At 44.6% G+C, this 16693-nt stretch overlaps 1 protein-coding gene across 2 annotated transcripts in view; it reads right to left on the reverse strand.

Annotated features, from left to right (window-relative positions):
* Positions 1–2889: 2889 nt before the first annotated feature.
* Positions 2890–16693, reverse strand: part of hip1 (huntingtin interacting protein 1) — a 35821-nt gene continuing 22017 nt past the window's right edge. For both annotated transcript variants that reach the window (XM_084020041.1, XM_084020042.1), the window contains exons 8-31: positions 15989–16129; positions 15084–15141; positions 14869–14944; positions 14084–14227; positions 13856–13953; positions 13673–13745; positions 13394–13577; positions 13118–13206; positions 12654–12770; positions 12328–12429; positions 10954–11148; positions 10676–10823; positions 10499–10585; positions 10018–10125; positions 9313–9449; positions 9101–9211; positions 8909–8967; positions 7865–7958; positions 6799–6899; positions 6525–6630; positions 6317–6440; positions 6156–6217; positions 5587–5704; positions 2890–5496 (exon numbers count right to left, since the gene is read on the reverse strand). In XM_084020041.1, coding sequence (XP_083876167.1) covers positions 5492–5496; positions 5587–5704; positions 6156–6217; positions 6317–6440; positions 6525–6630; positions 6799–6899; positions 7865–7958; positions 8909–8967; positions 9101–9211; positions 9313–9449; positions 10018–10125; positions 10499–10585; positions 10676–10823; positions 10954–11148; positions 12328–12429; positions 12654–12770; positions 13118–13206; positions 13394–13577; positions 13673–13745; positions 13856–13953; positions 14084–14227; positions 14869–14944; positions 15084–15141; positions 15989–16129 — 2537 coding nt within the window. In that variant the 3' untranslated portion in view covers positions 2890–5491. The remainder of the gene's footprint in view (positions 5497–5586; positions 5705–6155; positions 6218–6316; positions 6441–6524; positions 6631–6798; positions 6900–7864; positions 7959–8908; positions 8968–9100; positions 9212–9312; positions 9450–10017; positions 10126–10498; positions 10586–10675; positions 10824–10953; positions 11149–12327; positions 12430–12653; positions 12771–13117; positions 13207–13393; positions 13578–13672; positions 13746–13855; positions 13954–14083; positions 14228–14868; positions 14945–15083; positions 15142–15988; positions 16130–16693) is intronic.

Raw genomic sequence — 16693 nt, forward strand, 5'->3', positions numbered from 1 at the left:
GCCCTCTGTATGGACCTGTAGGTAAACGTCGGCCCACATAGTGACCCTGCTTGTGTTGGAAAGCAGAGGGGAGACCTACACAGACTGTGCTGCTGCTGCCAGGAGACCTGCTGTAAGGCAGCCGAGCTCAGGACTGCAGAGACTATAAATAGCACAGCTCAGTCCTTCACAGGCACCACCCACCACATTACCCACGTGGCAAAACAGCAGCACGGAGCAAAACAACACCACTGCATACTGTACCACATATTACAAGGATTGAGGTGGAAGTGACGTGATGTCAAGAACAAGTCGTACTCAACGTTAGAGGGAATCCTTTGGTCTGGAAAGCTCTTAAGTCTGGTGTTATTTGAGAGAAGCAAATTACAATTTTAAGATTCTAAAAAATGTGTATCTGAAGGGCCTAACAATCAACAAACTGTAATATAAGAGAAACCAGTCAGTGTTTTTGTGGGCTCCTCTTCTTATGTCACCTATTTGTCATTACAATATACCGACCCCCATCTGATATCTCCACCAAAAGATTGAGAACGACCTTTACAAAAGGCACACGGTATTTTTCATGCATGACAATAAGAGCAAATTTGCTTTTTTTTTTTTTTTTAATTAGACCTTTAAGCCCAAGTAGTAGAAGAAAAACAAGAAAACCCAGCTCCAGTTCATGACTTGAACAATGCTGTAAGGCAGCCAATGAGAAAGGCCTTTTGAAACTCCAGTAACACATAACATGTGTTCTGTCCGTTATGTCTGTATATTTCTTTAGGTTTTTTTATTTGGATTGCTTTATTACTCGTCTGGTCTTTACGGAAGCGTATTGTATTCACTTGAGTAATTTTTTTTTGGGGTTTGTTTTTTGGAGTAATTATTCCTGTTTTTCTGAGTAATTTATTTCTGTGGTCTGTTTTTCTGAGTAATTTTTTTTTTGGTCTGTTTTTCTGAGTAATTTTTTTTTGTTTGGTTGTTTTTCTGACTAATTATTTTTCCTGATTTTCTGAGTAATTCTTTTCCTGTTTTTCGGAGTAATTTATTTTCTGTTTTTCGTGGTAATTTTTTTTCTGTTTTTCGTGGTAATTTTTTTTCTGTTTTTCGGAGTAATTTTTTTTCTGAATTATCGCGATACTTCGAACTCCCGCGAGAACCTCCAACCTGCAAGTGACTCCCATGGACCTGTAGTGACTCCTGCATACACATGCCCCATCTTCAGCTATTCAGCCGCAAAGTCCTCAGGTGCCTGCGTAAAGTGGATACACTTATGGTAATACCATCTATATGACTCAAAGACAGGACTATCTCCCAGTGTCTTAATCCCAGATCAAAGTAGAACTTGATCAAACTAAACAAGTCGGTCATGTTGGCCTCCATTATCGAGCTTTCACAAAGGAATGAATGCGTCTATTGTTTCAAATGCTGTCTAAACTCAGAAAAAAAATTATTCAGAAAATCAGAAAAAAATTACTCTGAAAAACAGAAAAAAAAAAAATTACTCCGAAAAACAGACCAAAAAATTAATTACTCCGAAAAACAGACCAAAAAATTAATTACTCAGAAAAACAGACCAAAGAAATAAATTACTCAGAAAAACAGACCAAAGAAATAAATTACTCCGAAAAACAGACCAAAGAAATAAATTACTCAGAAAAACAGAAATAATTACTCCAAAAAACAAACCAAAAAAAAATTACTCAAGTGAATGCAATACGCTTCCGTAGGTCTTTTCCAGCGTCTCCACACAGAAACTTGAAGCTGTCAGTCGGGCATTTTCTATATTTATTTTTTACATTTTCTATATTTATTTATTTTTATCTCGAAAAGTCTTATTTACTTTACTTACTTAGCTTTTGTTGCATGTAGATTCTCACGCAGCCAACAGTGTAAACAATGGCGACCGTTTTTAACCTTCCTCGATGACGTCATCGGCCATCACTGCCATGCGAGTGCATTGCAGAGCGTCGGCCACGAGCTCGTCAACGGGGCACGCTCACGTGCACTAAAAACAGGCATGCATTGGCGGCCCGGCTATGTCAACAGAGCGCAGAGAAGCTGGAATTACAACACACACAGAGGGACAGTGACTTCGTTCTCTGCTCACGTAGACCTCGCTGGAGTCCTGCGTGTTGAAGGAGGCGCACGTGGTCTGACAACAGGTGTGGCTCGTTAACTGCCGGGAGTCCTGCGTCATTGTGTTGTTATAACACACCTTTATAGTTGTTCTGCTTACAGCCCCACTATTCAAGCTGAAAGTCTCAGTGGGAGTCTTCACTGCAGATACGTGGACTTAAGACTCTTATCAGAAGACACGGTTGATCCTGGAGCAGCCCAGATTAGGGATTTCTGTAATCTGAACACAGTGGTTTCAGATTATGCTGACTCATTAATTTGGTGCCTCTAACAAATCTGTTGTTTCTTGTGTTTTGTGGTCGGAGGAGGCTGGTAGGACCTGAAGCAGCCGAGGCGTTTTCTACAAAGTTACTTTTCTTTTCCGTCTCTAATTTGACGTCTCATTTGAAATGGAACGGCAACAAAGCACTTTGAAAGGCACGAGCCAATGTTTTACTGGAAGCAAACCAAAAAAAGAAAAATCAATCCGGCGCATTAGGATTCTAGTTGTGCTCTGACGTAGATGCAAGGTTATAAAAGAAGTCACTCCTCTTATCTTATTATATCGGCACTAAAAACATTCACAGAGCATCGGCAGGTAAGAGGATTAATAGAATAGAATAGAAACCAGTGGCAGATGCAATTCATCAATGGGTGATAATATCCACCTTTTCCAAGAATAACAGCGTGTGGAGGAAAAACAAAGTTAACTTCTTTTTATATCATCTCTTACAGTAGCTGCTTCGTCTGGCACGATAAAAAAAACAACAACAACCCGCAGTCACATCTGAGTCTGTTTTAACGAGTTGAAATATTTATTTTAAAAACTGAAAAAATAAAAACAAACCCACCAACATAGTTTTAGTATATCATACAAAGACATATTTCAATGTTGCTATGTGAGTATTTGTTTCTCTTTGACTACAGTGTGAGGCAGTTTGAAAGGCTGGCTGAGCTGGTAGGACTACAGACACAGACCCGAGAGAGAGAGAGAGAGAGAGAGAGAGAGAGAGAGAGAGAGAGAGAGAGAGAGAGACAGAGAGAGAGAGAGAGAGAGAGAGAGAGAGAGGTTAATAAAGAATATTTGGGCAAAAATACAACCAAACATCACTCAAGGTGCATTCAATTCATCTTTCAAGACACTTGAAATACTGTTAAAAGTGGGTCCACTCTTCCTTTTAACGGCATCTTTTTTTGGGGTGATTTACATTCCAGTTTCTAATGAAATCAGGTGTGGAAGAAGTGACACAAGACGGCTAAAATCATTATTAAACACAGAGATCTGGACCCAACATGAATGCAGTTAACACTGAGCTGTTTGTTATTAACCTGCTTGGGGCAGCAGATGGATGGAGTCAAATGGGGGGGGGGTTGATGGGTAAAAACGCTTTTCTCTGTCTCGTGACGCAACCCATCTGCTTCTGCAAGTGGTTTAAAACTAGAATTATTGGCAAATACTATTTGACCAGCGTCTGTTAAATAAAACCAGTGTCACAACTGTTTGTTTTAAAAGATGCACATCTGAAGCAGAGCGTCGAAACGAAGCGTGTTAAGACACAGAGACAAACTCCAAGAGAATCATCGTGGTCGTCTACAACAGGAAAGAAGAAATAAGGTGTTGGGTTCACAAACAGATGCCTGCTCATCTTATGGTTCAAACAAAGGCAGAGTCCACTGGCAAAGAGCCAGTCCATCAGTCCGTCCCAATGGTGTTCACGTGTACCATTTTGTGTCCCCAATTCAATTCAGCTGAATAATCGCTTGGAGGGACGCAAAAAAATAAAAAGGTAACGCTATTGAATGCTTTTAGGTTAAACAGAAGCAAAAAGATAAGTTTCCAATGAAAGAAGGCTTGTAGTTTATGTACACAGCTACTTGGTCTTTAGGAGGCTGTCAAACACTGCGTCCTTCAGAGTCCATTGTGGTCCTGGCAATGCAGCCCGTTAGTTAGTGATGTATAAAACTGTCCTGCAGGGGATTTGAAGAGGCAGGATCACGTGATAAACCAGATAAAAAGCTTCTCATGGCTCAAATGTCCCAAAATCGACATTCAAGTGGGAATATCAAACTTCATCGAGGATTTCTTTTTGTCGCTCTGGCAGATTTCCACTTCAGCCTCAGTAACGTCTCCAGGAAATAACCATGCCGACCGGCTGCACCTCCAAAGCTGCTGCTTCTCCATCAGATGCTTGATCGCAACGTTTGTAAAAAAATATGCACCGATAAGGGTCTTAAACTCTATTTAACAACTTTTGCTTTTTCTGCTGGACTTGAACAGTTGTTGCTTTTTTTCTATATAAAAAAAGGAGGTTTTCCTCCCACTAATCCCACCTTCTGAACTTTAACCAACAAAAAATGGGAAATGGCGAAAGAATGACAGCGCCTTTAGTGTTTGAGCAGCGTGTTTTTTCTCAACGGTCCTACCCATGATGCATTTCTACCTCTGATGATGTAGCATGAGGTAGTTGGCAGTCTCAATGCTCACAGGGTGGAGAGAGAGAGAGAGAGAGAGAGAGAGAGAGAGAGAGAGAACAGGTGCTGCGTTCCTTTAATGAAACTACTTCCCAGTTTGGAGCGGTTTTAGAGTTCCCATGTGAGCCTCGGTAAGAAAAAAAAGGTTGGCTCGAGTAAACAGTCACGGTCGTTAACGGTGGAGCGGTGAAAGGCAGAAAGTCACAGTTATCCAGCCGGTGAAGTGGTACGGACTCGACTCACAGTGAGAAAAGAACGGGAAGAAACGAGGAGGAAGGTTAAAAACATGCTCCCGCGGCTTTATACGCTCACAACACTGGTTTTAGTGGGAGAGCAGGCGTGCCATCGTGGGGCTGGGGGGGACGAGTACAGTCACTGGTCTCCCCCCCCTCTTGCTGCTGAAGAGTTTGGCCCTTGTGCAGTGCATCCTGGGATGTCTTGAGCGTCTCTGTCGGCGTTACAAACCGGGGCAGGAAGAAAAAAAAAAAAGACAATAAATACTCAGTAGAACAGATCCACTCCAGTTCGACTGCTCTTCACCCAACACAGTCCTGGGGGAGAGGTGGCAGGGGAGGGAGGGGGGGGGGGGGGTGCATCTTTTCTCCCAACCTGCCCCCCCCACCCAGACTCCTTACATCTATTTGTTCCTCCCTTCAACACTGAGCCCTTGGTGCCGTCCTTTATGGAAGCTTTTGGACGCGGGTGGAGAAGCAGGTTTAGAAAAAAGAAGCACCTTTTAAATTTGGCTTCGATGACAAACGAGAGAGAGAGAGAGAGAGAGAGAGAGAGAGAGAGAGAGAGAGAGAGAGAGAGAGAGAGAGATGAAAATGAGGAAGAAAGAGAGTGATTGGCGTATAAATAGAAAGAGGCAGACAGGAGCCGGTCTTCTGGTGGAGGGGGGGGTCTACACGGGTGGCAGGTCTCAACCTGAGCCAACGGAGAAGGAGACACTTAGTAATTTTTACTACAACATTTAGGCTTTGTTTACTGTATAGCTGCTGCTCCTCTGGTCTTTACCCTCTTCTTGATCGCCCCAGCCCTCCGCTACGCCGGCCAGCTCGTAATGTTTCTTCCTCAGCTCGCCGAGACGCTCTCGCTCCTTCTGCAGACGGGTCTCCAGCTCCAGGACCAGGACCTGAAGAAACGCAGCCACAAGCACAGGTCATTTCCTCTCGCAAACAGTGAAACACAGCTGTACTCTTCTTTTTAGTGGGACTCCTTAAAAAAAAACACTTTGCGTGGAAGCAGTGAATTTACAACAATGGGACGTTTGTGCGAGCAGGTCTAAGAGCTTTTTTTGGTTTGTTTTTCTGCTGTCGGAGCCACAACACGGGGAGAAGCGTTGAATGAATAAAGAACAATACACCTTTATGGTCTAATGTGGAAACTTTAGCACTATAACTTATTCCATAATTCACTCCTAGTAATAAGTCATGTTATGGGCTGAATGGGAGAGAAAAGTTTCCGTGTTTCTAATGAAAGCCAGAACATTTTACCTGGAAGGGAAGTTTAGCTTCTCTGCTTAATTTAAAAGGCACATTTTATAATGTGAAAATGTATTATTTTTGCTGTATTCTGCTGCTCACCTGCGCGTCCATCTCTTGTCGTTTGATCTGCGTGAGAGTCATGCTGGAGAAGTCCATCGTATCTGGACACAAACCACACATTAGGTCTCTCTTACAACGTCTAGATTTGAACCGCCTCAAACAACATATATAAATCAATATAAATAATGTGATTCTCTTACCCTTCTCTTCAATCTGGGACTTGCCAGACTTGGTGGAGGCGACGACGGCTGCGGTGGCCTGTGTGACGGCCCGGGACGCCTGCTGCAGGCGCTGCAAGTTCCCGCTGTCTTTGTCTGCTTTCACCTGGAGACGGAGAACGGCAACAAGACCGTTAGCTAGCGTTCAGAATGATCTCAGGAGAATTATAACCACGTATTCGTCGCTCACCTTGGAGGCGGCCACCAGCTGTGCCGTGCTGGCGGCTATCTCATGTGAACACACCATCAGCTCCTCAAACTTCCCTTTGCCCTGCACGACCAGATCAGCAGCATCTCTGGAACGACACGATGCCGAGGTTGAGACCGCTTTGTTCACAACACAGCGAGAGCCACCTGACTAATGATTGGCCCTCCGAGGCTTTAGACCTGATTTACAGACCTTTAAATCCTGTTTATACTCAGGAGTCAGTAGGAGACACCGAGGAGGGAGGACTGATACTTACACCATGACTGTGGCGCCCCATCCCACTGCTTTGGATGCAGAGATCAGGCCCTCAGTCCAGCGGGAGTTCTTGGCATAAAATTCCTTCTGGGAGGCTGCCCCCTGGTGGACATAAGAGGGAATATTGAAACGACAGAATCTCGCCATAGTTTTCTGTTTTGTTTAAAATTGTTTCTGATCGCATCACAATTCCTGAAAGTCCAAGTCATTCATAACATAGTCATTCAAAACATATTCAGTTTACTTAAAATGAATAAAAGGAAAATCAGCTGATTCTCATCCTGGGGAAGCTGGAGCCACCAGCTAATCGTTCCAGCTCTGGCCTGGACGGTATCATCAAGATCTGTGCTAAATCAAATACTAAACCCTGTATCATAATATATCATATTGATTGTGTGCTATTATGCTATATTGCTGCACTTTACTATATTATATATTATTATTAAAACAATACTATTAATGCAGTACACCTTATACTGTCTTATATCTCATAAGATATAAGACTATCTTATCTCTCATACTATACTACTAATATACTACTATATAATACTTCTATTTGCTATATTAATACAACACTCCACCATTACAAGTCACAAGTATAGTTAGATAAGACAAGAGCAGTAAACGTAATGAATCCATTGATCTGGTGTACATTGTTTACATGTCTTTCTTTAATTGCTCTTGTTCATTCTTGTAGTTTTGTATAGTTTCTACGTGGTGTATATTCGTCTTATTTGAATTATTCTTACATTTATTTTTTTACCTCTCTATTTTTTTGTAATTGTGCAATATTTGTGCTGCTTTAAAACCTGAATTTCCCCTCTGGAGATAAATAAAGGCTTATCGTTGTTTTTTTAACCGAAAAATAACATTTACAAACAGTAAAAATGGTAAACATTTGATTACATGGATACAAAATATATCCACTGCAATTAAAATACTTTAAAGCTGCATTCAGTGGATGTTGGAATTAGAGAAATAATGCTAAATAGCTGACTTTGAAAAATCAGTTAATAACACGACCCATATCTCTTCCGCACCGTTAAATCACAGAAGAAGAAACTCACCCTGCCACTCTCCACGATGTCCCTTTGCAGACTTTTGGAAGACACGACGAGCTGCTTGATCGCCTGCATCAGCTCTGTGCAGGACGCCAAAATCCTGCAGGGGGCGACAGAGCAGAGGACACAAAAACAATGAGTGACATCACAGCTGCAACCGACCCCTTGATTTCATCCAACCATCCTTCCTTGAAAGACACAGCTCAAAACATAAAGAAACTCCCTCCCTGTTTGGAAATGGCAGTTCTAGTTAGTGTACCATCAACGCATCACTGTCCTAAATCCCTTCTGTGTTTTTTGGTTTCTTTTCATAATTATCTCTTGCAGCAGCACTGTGAAAACAGTTTAATTACACACATCCTGCATCATATCAATAAATGGTGTAAGACATCTGTGATATTATAATCTGTTATCCAGACTCCAGACTTCACGGTTTATAGGCTTTGCGGCTCAACTGATTCAATTCTTTGCACATCGGGACTCAGTGTGTGACCGTCTGCAGCTTCACTGGAATATCATGTGACTGTTGTGCTGCCTTGTTGGGAAGCATCCCCACTTCCTTTTCCAGTCCACTGCCTTTGTTGGCTTCCACTACCTGCCTTGGTCAGCTCTCTTTCACAAACACGACTGCACACTCGGCTTGATGCGTTCATCTACGACAAATTAATCGCTTCCTCAATCTTCATATTTTTATCCCCACAAACACTTTCATTTCTCGTTACAGAGGTGGTGGTTGTTATTCTAGCCACGGACAGTTCAACCGGCACTTTATGGTCAAGTTGTGGATTATTCTTTGATGTTAATACAATGTATGATAGAATGCCATTCAAAAATGAAGTGTTTCATCATTTTTTAATATTTTCATAAAAATGTTATATTCTCGCATGTATAATGAGGCTGATCTTTCTGGTAGATGTAGTTTAAACCTTCCTGCACTCGCCTGAATCTCATTTAAATGCAATATTCTTTAAGTCTCCAGTTCATTTGAGGCGGCCAGCCTTCCATTATTTTCACGGCAATAAGTGATCGCAGCTTTAATCTGTGCTTTACCTCTCGTTGACTTCCATCTTGATCCCTGTATCAACTGCTCGAGACTTGTTGAGCATTTCCTGTTGGGATGAACAGAGGAGTAAAAAAAAAGAGGAGAAGTTAATACTACTGGATACACACACACACACACACACACACACACACACACACACACACACACACACACACACACAGACACACACAGACACACACCTCTATCCTGGCAGCTGCTGATTCCACAGCAGTGGAAGTGGCAGCCATCTCCTGCTCCACCAGATCTCCCAGCTCCCCCTGTTGTAGCTCCAAACCCCGAGGACGCAGTTTCTGAATGAAAGACATTAAACACACGGCATGTCACCTTTCATCTCTGTCTAGACTGTTAAACTCATTCTTGTCTTTGACCCACATGTGTGTTGAGTACGGACCTCTGCGGTGGCGAGGATGGCCTCCAGAGCCGCCTTCAGCCTGCCGCCGTCGGCCGCAGCCAGGCTGCTCTGCTGCTTCATGTGGCCCAGCAGACCCAGAGCTTCAGCCCCGCACGCCTTCACACTCTCGGACAGGGCTGAGAGAGATGAGGACGGGGAGGAGGCACGTCATGAGAACACATCAACAAACCGCATAAGTCTGATTTCATATCGTATCATCATAGATAGAATATTAAGTATTGAAGCTAACATATTCCATGCTGTGAAATACAATATATGGCTTCTGTAAACGCAGATGTGCATTGGTGCCCCTAGTGGCTTCAGTGTTCATTTTTCTGACTCCCCCCCCCCCCCCCCCCCCCCCTCCGCAGGCAAAGAGTCAGCTAACAGCTGAAACAGCCACTGGGATGGGAGGAGGAGGGGAACCCTAAACTACCTCTACAGCAGCTGTCGGACTGTTTATTTTAGATGCAGGACAGCATCGAGCTGTACGTTGGCATTCAAACGTTAGATTTCAAGTCTTCGTTTAGTTCTTCTCTGTTGCAGTAATAAGACTGCTGGCCAGAGCTCCATTATGTTGAGGCATGTTCAGACTTGTCCATGCTGCCAGCGTCTCCCAGACACATTACTCCTGAATGACGTCAGCGACTTTGGTTTATCCACCCATGTTTTGGTTTGTTCAGATAAGTAGACTGATATTATTACCATCAGCCTGCTCCACAGGCACCATGTGGGAGGTGGCACTGCCCTGAATGATGGTGTCGCCCACCAGGTGGCCACACTGGGTCACCACTCGCACCAGCTCAGAAACACCTACACGGAAGAAAAATTGAGGTCTTTAGGACTTTCAGGCTTCAGAATACAAATGTAAGACATTAAAACGAGGGCAAACAGATAAAACAATTAGACAAAAACAGTTCCTGAGAAGCCGAATTAAATAAATCTGTACATCCTCACTGACTTGTTCACTTATGTTGCCTGATAGGAGCCCTTCTCAGGGGTCACCATCATTATCATGTAGTTACACTACTATTACATCACATTAATGAGTGGAAACACCTGTGTGGGTGTTCAGAACCTTTAAAAAATGATCATTTAAAAGGTCTGTGGTTGGTAACGAGGGACCTAAAGGCCTAATTATATACTAGCTTATAACATAACTTCATCACACGTAGTGTACCCTCACCTGTGTTGTCAGCCAGGAAGGCCTCTCTGGCAGAGTGGAGTCGCTCCATACAGTCTAAAGAGGCCTGACATCTGGATGCTAGGTAGTCTGCAGGGATTTAAAAAAATAACACGTGAGCAAACATCACTACACACAGCACTAATTAGCATCCCGACACTGTATTACAGCGGCTCTGACCTGCGGAGCTGGTGCAGCTGATGTGCGCCGGGTCCTCTATCTGAGCCAGCGAGTCCTGGATGATCTTCTCGGCCTCCTCCACGGCTCCCTGCAGGCTGGACCAGCGAGCTGCGACCAGCTGGCTCTCTAAAACCTGCTCCCTGCTCTCCTGTGGACCCAAACACACACACACACACACACCTTTATCAGAAACGTCATTAAAATGAATAAGAAGTTCATTGACATGCGGGGTCCCCTCACTTGATTTCGGCAGCTAATTAAGAAAGACAGTTGCTCACCTTCTCATTGAGCTGATTCTGCAGGGATTCTGCCGTCTTCACCCCGCTCTCCCTCTCGGTGGCCAGCGACGTCTGGACTCGCTCCAGCTCCTCCCCGCGGACCGCCAGCTCGGCCTCCACCTTGGACAGGGATTGCACCAGCTCTGCCTTCTCTGACTCCAGGGCGACCAGCTGGGTGCCGAGGACCTCGCTTGACTGCGTGGACGCCATAAAAAGACGGAGGAGATGATTTCGAGGCACAATAAATCCAACGGGAAGACACGGTGGGGATAATACGTAGCTGTCATGACATGGCGGGATGTGGTATGATGCGAGTGCTCTGACCTCACAATAAAACTAAAACAGAAAACAATACTCTTCGAGTCACTGATTATAACAATATTGCCTCCATTTAAGTTTGCGGAGAGGCGTACAGTCTCCAGAGCGGTTGAGGTTACGTTTGCAATATAAAGAACAATGGGAAGCTGTGGTTGCGCAACTTTGCTGCAATGCAACAAACGGAGTTACATGAACCGAGTGAAGAGTTACATCAGATCCTGTGTTTGTGAAATTACATTTTTGGAGCATTAGCGAGTTAAATGTTGACGTGAGTGCATGAAAATGTTCTGCAGGTAATAAAAACATGTGTGAGACTTACAGCCTGAGTCCCAGCAGGTCCGACAGAGACGGGGGAATAAAAGAGAAAGAGAGATGGAGGAGAAATTAAGAATATGGAGGTATACTTTTGGTGCAGGAGCTAGTGAGCGCTGGGAGCATACGACAAGAGCAATGAAAACGTGGGCTGTGTGCGATAAAGGACTATGGAGATTGGAGAGAAGATGGAGGAGGAGGAGGACAGACAGAGTTGATAAGAAGTGGCAACAAAAGTAGGACGTGGTGAGTGGGAGGCAGAGACGGATGGGAGATGTGCAGAAAAAACATCTGAAGTTGGGGTAGAGGGAGTCACGAGCAGCCATTAGGGTTGGACAGTTAGAAGCGTGATGACATAACGCCTGAAATGGAGGGAGCGACGGACAAGAGCATGAGTTGGGAATATGTCATTGATTACGGTGGAGTAGGTGAAAAATAAAAAAAAAGTCCCATAAGCGGCTCATCCAATTCTATAAAAAGTAAGGTGCAAGTGAGATCGCCAAATAATTGATGACTATTATAAGAGGGCGTGAAGGCAGCAGCCCATTTTCATCCAGACTCCATTAGGGTCGCCGAGGTCCGATTAATCACTTCACACTTTCTGGCAGCAGCCGCTATTATCCGTTTTAAATTGGGACCGTTAATAAAGAGTTTCACAGCAATTTCCAAGAGATCTAGTCATCAGCAGATTCACGGTGATCCGCATGTGTGAGGAGCGTCAGAAAAGCGGAATGGGGGAGTGACCTGTTGTGCCGAGGCCGTGGTGGTCTTCAGGGAGTCCAGCTCCGTCCTGCTGGACATCAGGTCTCTCTGGAGCTCCTGAAGCTGCTCCAGCTGGTCCCTCTCCTGAGCGAGATATTGAAAAAATATTGAAGCAACATTTCATATATCGTATTTTCTATTTCATCATTATCTGTCATATCTATATTATTACTCTTTTTATTATATGTCATTATTTTTGCCTCCCCATCCTCTGTGCTGCTGTAATCCTGTAAACTCCCCCGCTGTGGGAATAATAAGAGATCATCTTATCTGGACTGAAAGCCCGCGGGGCTAACTCGCTAACGAACCTGTTTGTCTGCGACCTCCTGAGCGGCCTTCACCTTGTCTTGCATCTCTCGTCTCACAGCATCCACTTCATCCTGTGCTGCCCGAGCCACCGTCATCTGCCGGGTGACCTCTGCGTTCTGAACACACACACACACACACACACACACACACACACACACACACACACACACACACACACACACACACACACACACACACACACACACACACACACACACACACACACACACACGCACACGCACACGCACACGCACACACACACACAAGGATGTGGGACACAGATGGAGACACACAGAGAAACACTCCAAAATAATCAGGACTTTAGCTTGGGGGAAATTAAAAAAAGAAAAAAAAGGGACAACAGGAGGACAGAACTTATTATAAGGTGGATGTTTTTTTAGGAGGGGAAAAGGACGCAGGAGGATTTGAGTGAAATTGACAAAGTAAGACTCGTCTTTCTCACCTTCCTCAGCAGTTCTGCATGACTCTGAACCAGCTCCGAGTACTTCTCCTTCAGTTTGGTGTAGCGCTGCTCATTGGCCTGAGCTTTTTCTGGTGAGGAACGCACAACAGAAAGAGAGACACAATAACTGACTGCAGGGGAGGAAGACCGCGGGTAAATCATGACTACAATGAAGGCCTAATATGATGCATAATTTTACGGCCTCTTGCTTTCTTCTTGATATAATTGACATCGACCAATAAACGTCCTGCTACAGTGACAGACGTCCAGCCTTACTCTCTATCTCCGTCAGGCTCCGCTGCTCCTTCTCCGTGTCCTCTCGGACCCTCCGCAGGTCGTCCAGCTCCGCCTTCAGGAACTCGCTCTCTCCTGCCGCCTGCAGCCTCAGGTGGCTCTGCTCCGCAAGCTCCGCCTCCAGCTCGTTGACACGCCCCCTCAGCGCCTGACACAAGCGGCCGCTCTGGCGAGGGACGGAGGAGAAAGGAAAGAAATCAAGACATGTGTAAGCTGTGTGTGCAGAGACGAACGAAAAGTGAGTGGTTTCTCCCTGTTCACCTCCAGCCTGAAGGACTCCAGCTCTTCTTTGAGGGCCTGGATCTCCCTCGTCAGCTGTTCAATCAGACGGTCTCTGATGGACAAAACATGCAAATACAATCAGGAAATCAATCGACCTTATTGTCGTGGGTTATTGTTTTGGTATTCTGACAGCTACACAGATCTAAGGTTTATGGGCCTTACTTGTCGTCCTTCCGCATGCCGTTCTGACTGTTGAAGTTGAAGGGGTCTATAGCGGCCGAGGTGCCAAACAGGTCGTCAAACTTGGTCTCCAAAGCAACCTGCGTGTAAAAAAATCAAACGCTTGCATCTGTTCCCGCCCAACTCCTCCCACAAACACAACATCCATCTCCCGACCATCCATACAACAGACGGATGGCGTTTCAGAAGGTACCATCCGGGGAAACTTACCGGCAGCACAGGGACGTCCGTGTCCACGAGGTCATCCGTCTCCACCACGTGCTCCGACTCGGGGGACGACGACTCGGCGGGGATGACAACCACGGGGCTGATGTGCTCCGACAAAGCCGATGCACGCAGGAAGTTAGGAGGGTTCTGCAAGAATGACAAAATATCCATTTGAAATCACTAAATAGTTTGTTGTTCGCTTCTACCAGGCTTTTGCAGATTGCAGCGAGACGTGACCCAAAATGTCTCCAACCCCTGATAATGTCATCTTTATTTTCAAGTTAAAAAAATCTGCATTTTTCCCCATTGATATCTAGATTACGTCAATATTCGGTGTTTACATTTGACACACTCATATAGATTCAGCTCAGTCTCCATGAAAGTGTTCACTTAGACAAGATAAAAGCTTTAAAAGCAAACTTTATTGACATTTGGTGATACTAAAACAAAAATGAAGATGGAAAGAATACAGCTACAATAATGTGCAGGGCTTGTTACTCTCACTTCATGTTATATCTGAGTTACAGTGAGTCAAGCGTAGATATTGTCGGCCTGCTCGTCTCTTTTCTCGTGTCCATTTAAATCACATGTAGCTGTATTTATGCCATGTAGGTAAAATGAAGAGGGGCTATAAAAAGGTAAGACGCTGATATGAAAATAAAAACACAGAATACATAAATACATAAAAACAACTGCTATATAAGGTTAAACTGTTAAAGGAGTTCATTGGAGAACAGAAACCTCAAACACCCATGGTGGGTTAACTTGAGGCTCAGGTGTGGTCTCACCTCGGGTAACTGTGGGATCTGAATCAGTCTCTTGAAATACTGCAAGTTACTGGAGCGATAGAACAGACTCTTTAACCTGAAACAGAGAGACGGAGGAAGAAGAGTTTGACGTTGATGATTCATTCGACGCGGTTGTCGGAGCTCGGTCCTCAGATCACATTCAGTCAGCGGGGAGAGTGAAACCGTGACCGGCTGGCTTTCTGTGAACTTCTTACTTCTTAAACTGTTCCTGGAAGCGATCTCTGTGTCCCTGGAGAGTGTCTGCTGGGAGGCCTGCAAGCAGACACAAAACACATCAGTGTTGCAACTGTTCAGGTATTCTGTATATATATATATGCATTTAAAGTGTTCACACTCATTATTTCAGAACCGCGGGACGTTTGAGAGCTAAAAAAGCTGAAGCTGGAAACCCGACAGCTCAATCCAGTGCTGCTCGAGAGGCAATGGATCCACTCCTACGAGCAGATGTGTTGTGAAGTGTTCAAGTGATTCAAGAGAATTTCTGGCATTCACCATATTTTGTTGTGTTCACAAATGTCTACAAATAGGAAGCAGGAGGGCTCATGAGTCACGCACAGACGGACAGTTGTTTGTTTTTTTAACGTTTAAATAAATTAAAATAGAACTAAAATAAACATTTTGTTTTATACTATTTTATTGGCATATCTTACCTAAACTAGTATTTTCCATAGTTTCAGGTCCCATAAAACAAGGACTGACTAAAGCTGGTTCCAGCTTCTCACACATGAGGATGTGTATCTTGCTTCCTCGTAGCAGGACTTGTGTGAAGGGAAAGCTTATTTATCAGTTTAGGGTGATTGATTATGCGAATGATTAAATCCTGTGAGCGTGTACCTCCTGCCTGAATAGGTGGCTCAACAGCTTGAGACAAGTTTATGCAGATGAAAATATTGACTAAATAAGGACTGAACTTTAATTTGCGCTCAAGTTCGTTTCACCGTCACAATTCGACTGATCTCTAGCTTTGATATAACAATGATTTACCAACCTGGGTTTATACATTTGCATCTTGACGGGCATGAAGCAACCTTTACTGTGTGCCAAGTCTACTTTAGCCTGTAGTGGTGCAGTTTTACCAACAGGGGTGCGCGTCACTCACAGGAGTGCAGCTTGAACAGCAGCTTGACGGTGTAGTCGTACAGGTGGCTGCTGTCCAGGATGACTTGGATGAGGGGGGCCAGGCGACACTGGCCCGCCGCCGTCACCGACACCGACCGGGACATGTCTAGAGAGCTGAATACTGGGGAGGCAAAGACATGCCTGATCAACAGATGTAATCACAAGGTCAACACACACCCACACACACAGTCACGTGAAGGTGTCATTACAGACACGCCGCAGATGCACGAGGCTCAGCAATCATTACTGCTTCATGAATCCATCGGGTTGTTCTCCTTCACTAATGTTAACAACACACGGATCATTGTTGCTGATTAAAAAAAAAACAGGAAATAGGTTAAAAGTGGAGCAGCAACCTGAACAGTAACAGGATTGTCTGACTATCATTACGCCCCTCTTTCATTTCCCTGCCACCGTGCTCACACCACCCCCAAAGCCTGGAGAGCCTCTGTGCACAGCAGAGGTGTGGTTTCCTGTACAGCTAGAACACACACAACACACACACACACACACACACACACACACACACACACACACACACACACACACACACACACACACACACACACACACACACACACACACACACACACACACACACACACACGCACGCACACACGCACACACGCACACACGCACACACGCACACACGCACACACGCCTGGTCTCTTTCCTCCTGGATGAC

Source organism: Eutrigla gurnardus (genome assembly GCF_963514095.1).
Source record: "Eutrigla gurnardus genome assembly, chromosome: 10".
Taxonomy (NCBI): domain Eukaryota; kingdom Metazoa; phylum Chordata; class Actinopteri; order Perciformes; family Triglidae; genus Eutrigla; species Eutrigla gurnardus.